General features: G+C 29.2%; 1 protein-coding gene across 1 annotated transcript; it reads left to right on the top strand.

Moving 5' to 3' along the window:
• Positions 1-4,037: 4,037 nt before the first annotated feature.
• On the top strand, positions 4,038-5,886 carry LOC111279689 (ATP sulfurylase 1, chloroplastic-like; the record flags this gene model as incomplete). The annotated part of the gene is given in 5 exon segments (XM_089756322.1): positions 4,038-4,410; positions 4,413-4,489; positions 4,954-5,214; positions 5,318-5,404; positions 5,584-5,886. Coding segments are annotated over 5 exon segments (936 nt in total), but the record flags the coding sequence as incomplete, so codon positions are not given.
• Between the last annotated feature and the right edge of the window lie 114 nt (positions 5,887-6,000).

The raw sequence follows: 6,000 nt of genomic DNA, 5'->3' as shown, positions 1-6,000 counted from the left end.
GCTCAAATTAAAATTTTTGTGTGAATGATATTGATAAAATTTTACATTGGAATTTTTGTATAAAAAGATTAACAAAAAGAGGATTTGTAATTTTTTTTCTCAATGATTCATAAATAAAGTTGATAAGCGAAAGGATACTCCAACCCCACTAAATATTATTAGTTAGTAGTAGTATAAATTGTGACTAAATTAGATGATACCTCATAAACATTTTTATTTTTTAAATTGGAAATATTTTTTATTTTCTATGTACAATTTTCTTGATTTTGTTTTTCATTTTCTTTTTTTTTTTAAAAACTTTCTACTTGGCTATTCTAAGAGCACATTTCTTGATTTATATATATTTTTAAGAGAGTTAAGACTCAAAGTTCAAATCTCTTTTCCTTCTTGTAATCAAGTAGAAAGAAGGAAATTAAGTACTTTTTATATTTAAAAAAAAAAATTCCTTTTATCAAGAATTTAATAAATTCAATATTTGGTTCATTTGTATCTTAGTTTGTGTATATTTCACGAGTGAAAAGATTAATAATAAATAAAAAATTATTAAAAATATTAATTTTATTTTTAATTTGATTAGGTATTTATTTAATCATAAAAATTATCAAAATTTTTAATAAAAATAAATATTTAAAGAATACACAAAAGTTAAAAATTTTTAAACTTGATTAATATAATAAGAATTTTTTATTTGTTGATTTGAATTTTATTTAATTATTTTTATTAAAAAATTTCATAATCTTTACTTAAAATTTTTATTTAATTTGCTTTTTATATAGAAGACTGTAAGATAAAAATAAAAAAAAATTACAATTTTTAAAATTTAGAAACTATTTATAAAAAAATTATGAACTAATTTAATTAAGCTCGTGCGTCTAACTCTGTTCCATTTTTAGTAAGAAGGAGAATTATTGTTAGTTTTGGTTTGACAAATTTAGTAGGCAGAGAGATTGTCCCATATGACTTGTTCTCTTTGCACTCTTTTTCTCGGATAGAATGCGATGCCACGCCAGACAAAACGCGGCGAACATGTGTTTTTTTTATTATTTTTTTTCAGACTTGGTCAACGACATTGTTAATTTTTTTCATCAGTCAAATAGGGCGCAAAGTCAGGGAAACATACTCAAATCTAGTAGGAAACGACTCCAGTTCGTCGAAAAGCTGCATTCGTTATAGGAAAAAAAATGTTTTTGTATACCGTAAATGAAATTTTAAATTTCATAAGTTTTTTTCTAATTTTTTATATAAATTTATTATGTTAACAATATATTTTAATTAGTTATATATGTAATTATTTTTTCATTTTATTAGTAAAAATTTTAAATTTCAATTATGATGAATAAAATAATTTTTTAATAAAAAAATCTGATTATCGGTCTTTAATTGAAGATAATTTAAATATTATTGCATAAAAAATTTTATGTTAATACAAAGTTTCATCAAGTTCTTATTAAAAATAAAAGCAATAATATTTACAAAGTTTTTTAAGATTAACATTTACAAACTTGGATTCACAATTTGTGTTATTTGAAGAATGACAGTCAAGTTTGTTACCCTTTCAGAAAGAAAGTTGGAAATTGGAAGGTAAGATAATAATTTGTTAAACATTCAGATTGAAGAACACTGGCCTACTTGAACATCCGATGTTTTTTCATAGTCTTTACCCAATAAAATTGGGGCTATACCTAAAAAAGGTCAGATGTTTAACTAAACCCCGCAAAGCAAAGCATGGCAAAGATGCTGTAATTCAGTTGGACTCTTGGCTCCAAGAGAACCCAGAAAGGGCTGGAAACTCAAACCCATAAAAAACAATAACTAGCAATAGAGTTAAATTCATTAAAATCCCTGTAAAATTATTTTTTTATTTAAGAAAGTTTAGGATAAGAGAAAGCTTTTCAGTCTAAGGTAGGCTGCGGGTTTAACAAAGTAACTTATATTAGATTTTTATGTTGTTTATAAAAAAAAAATTGTTAGTAACATAATTCAAATTTAAATTTTACAAGTAAATATCGTCACTTTGAATCGACGAAATTTCTTTAGTCAATATGTCGGTATCGATTGTCTTGGTTATCGATGATTCTCAAAAAAAGAGGATCGATGAATCCAATAGAATCACTCTCATTGACTCGGATGATAATTCCGTCGGAATTCTCACCAAGTAAGTTGTTAAATTCATAATAATATAGTAATTATGTAATGGTAACTATGCTTTATTCATTTCCTTCAAATTTTTGGTGTAGTTTCACATTTTTCTTTGCAGTTTAAGTGAACACATATATATTTTTGTTGGAGTAATTCTTTAACATTTTAATAAAACAAGATTGATTTTATAATGTTGAAGCTTGAAGTTATTACATTTCAAATTTATGCTTGAAGGTTTCTTTTTTTTTTTTGGTTAAATTGTATTGCATTCTTGAGAAACATGAAGGTTAACATTGATTAAAGGCGAGGCAGGGTAACAAAAGATAAAGAAAAGAAGCGAAGCGAAACGAAACGAAACGATTCAATCCGTATTTAAGGTCGTTTGAGGTTCCTGTTCTATCGCAGTTGGTTTTTTTTTTTTTTTGTTGTTGTGCTTTTACTAAATGCCCAACATGAATTTTTCTTAAATCTGATATATAAACAATTGAGAGATCACTTTCATCCGCTTTCATGTGACACGTACTTGTCTATGACATTCACCATCAAGTCAGAGCAACATTGGATTTCAGACTGAGTTTTCGTATTAAAATGAATAAACTTAGGTCGGTGTTTAGTTGGGAGAATCGATATATTTTTTTTAAATGTTATTGATCGATATTCAAATTTTTATGTTTGGTTGGAGATATCAGATTCATGTGTTAATCTTAAATTTTCAACAGCATACAAAATTTTGAAATTATAAATTTATTTCTCTCTCTGGTTTTTAAAGATTTCAAGATGAAAATGATTTTTGTCCTACATTTAATTTTAATAAAAAATATTTTCTTTCTATTTTACTCTCATAAAAATCAACATATAAATATTATGTAATTGTAGATTGTTTTTGTTTTAAGATTTTTATTTAATTGAGTACTCTTTTTTTTATGTTTTTTTTTTACTTAAATGTTACATTTATAGGCTTTAAAACGTAATAATTGTGATTATTTATTTTGTTTTTTTTTAACAAAACCGTAGTATTTGACTTGATGATTTTTTATTTAATTAGTATTAATTATTGGTATTGTAATTACTAACAGAAATGTAATATTTGATATTTATTTATTTATTTACTTATGTTTGATTTGATGACTTTTGATTTAATGAGTATTTATTATAGGTACGACAATTATTGCATTTCTTTGATCGCAATATTTGACATTTTTTTTTGCATGATTTGATAACTTTTAATTTAATGAACATTTATTATGGATATGGCAATTACTACGTTTCTTTCAACGTAAACACAATATTTGATATTTAATTTTTTTTATCTGTTTGACTTGATGACTTTTGATTTAATGAGCAATTATTATAAGTTTGTCAATTATTACATTATTTTAAAACTAAACGCAATTATTGTTCATTATATTTGTTCAATTATTGCGTTTCTTGCGTTTTTTAGAACAAATTAATGCAATAATTGGTGATTAATTTTTTTTTATAATTGACCGCTCCAATACTATGTTTCTTGTGCTGTTTTGATGAAATTAACGCAATAATTAATGTATTGTTGTATCTATTATATAGTGAAAGATATTGAAGTAAAAATATATAATTAAATAATTTCATATTCTTCTAACCAAACATAAAAATATAAAAATGAGATGTCATGAAAATTCACATTTCCTCTGAAATTACATTTTTTGGGGGATCATATTTTTTTTCGGAATTTAAAATTTCGCGAACTAAACGCCCTTTTAAGATTTTTTGTTGACAATAACAATTTTTAAAATTCTTGGGAAACAATTGTTTGTTTAACGTATACTTTCTTGGACTCAAACAAGTTGCTTGAGATTCCACTTATTCATCTTGGAAATCTTTTGTAGTTCATGAATCATAGGTCTATTTTTGTTTAATTCAATGACTATATTGTCTTGTTCTTTGCTTTATTACTGGATTGTTTCAGCATTGAGATTTACAAGCACCCTAAGGAAGAAAGGATTGCAAGGACTTGGGGAACTACAGCCCCTGGCCTACCATTTGTTGAAGAAACAATAACAAATGCTGGAAATTGGCTAATTGGAGGTGACTTGGAGGTTATAGAGCCAATCAAGTACCATGATGGCCTTGATCGTTTTCAGCTGTCACCGGTGGAACTACATCAAAAGTTTGAAAGGCGCAATGCTGATGCTCTGTTTGCTTTCCAGCTCAGGAATCCTGTTCACAATGGCCATGCTTTGCTAATGACTGATACTTGTCGTCGGCTTCTTGACATAGGCTACAAGAACCCCATATTTTGCTTCATCCTTTGGGAGGCTACACAAAGGCAGATGATGTTCCTCTTAGTTGGCGAATGAAACAACATGAGAAGGTTCTTGTACAACCATTTCAACTTTTTGACATGTAATTCCATGTAGGGTTGCTTTGTTTGCTATACCATCTGGAGGGGGGCTGACCTCCTGAAAGCCCAGCAACCTGAATTTTAATGGTTCTGCAGTTTCTATATCAAACTCACTCCTTTTTTTTTTTTTTTTTTTGAATTTTAGCCTTGCATATGTTGCAGATAAAGTAGGAATCTCATTTGCCTTAGTTCGCCATTAAATCTTGTAATTTCTCAACCGTCTCTTATGATCCTTTCATATGTTCTTGGACACTCTCTTTGGTGAAGGGAAAACTGATTGAAACCTGGGTTCTGCATGGCGGAGCTTGTTACTTTGCTTATTTGAGGTCCATAGATAAATCCCTTGAAAGCGGTTGCTGATAGGAGAATGGTTATATATTGTGTAAATTTTCATGCAAATGCCTGACAGTTTAATGATGAATATGTTTCATCAGGTCCTTGAGGATGGTGTTCTTGATCCTGAAACAACTGTGGTGTCTATATTCCCATCTCCTATGCACTACGCTGGCCCAAAGGAAGTGCAGTGGCATGCTAAGGCTCGGATTAATGCTGGGGCCAATTTTTACATTGTTGGTAGAGACCCAGCTGGCATGGGCCATCCAGTTGAGAAGAGAGATCTGTATGATGCCGATCATGGGAAAAAGGTGTTGAGCATGGCTCCAGGACTTGAGCGGCCGAACATCCTTCCTTTCAGGGTATAACAGGCATTCTGTCTCATTGCTATTTTCTGGTACAATGGTACTACTTGTGGTATAAAATTTGGAATCCCTATTCCATATTCATGGGTTTCAATTGCAGGTTGCTGCGTATGATAAGACCCAAGGTAAAATGGCTTTCTTTTATCCCTCAAGGGCTCAAGACTTCCTCTTCATATCAGGCGCCAAGGTATCTTCTTTTTCCTATTATCACTGTTGACTAGATTTTAACATCCAGTAGCATAAAAATCACAATAAATAGTTAGAAAAAGAACCGTAAACAGGAGTGAGAAAGAAACATTTTGATTTCCATGTTAGTTGTTATTTTCAAACAAGTTTATCTCAAAAATGCTTGCTGCCATTCTACAGATGCGGACACTTGCAAAGAACAAAGAGAACACTCCTGATGGATTTATGTGCCCTGGTGGCTGGAAAGTGCTGGTCGAATACTACGACAGCTTGACACCATCAGACAATGGCAAAATTCCTGACGCTGTTCCTGCGTAGATGAATTTCCTGTATCATAATGTATTTACCATCTGATTGGGAGAAACCATAACACTATTTATCTCCAATGTGTGATCTAGATATTGTAAAGTTTCTCAGTTCAGATCTTTTAATAAAACCGTGCGAGGCATTTTATTCGATAAAAATAAATTAGAATCATTTTATCAAAATAATTTTTAAAATGTTTTAATACGTTGGTAACATTAGAATAACATTTTTCTCATTTAGAGATTTCTTAAGCATCATTTCTTAGAATACCTTAGAATCTCATCTTTGGAG

Source organism: Durio zibethinus, chromosome 27, assembly GCF_047325235.1.
Source record: "Durio zibethinus cultivar Kanyao isolate XHJ-2024 chromosome 27, ASM4732523v1, whole genome shotgun sequence".
NCBI lineage: Eukaryota > Viridiplantae > Streptophyta > Magnoliopsida > Malvales > Malvaceae > Durio > Durio zibethinus.
Note: the sequence above shows the minus strand (reverse complement) of the source record. Positions and strands in the feature narration are given on the sequence as shown.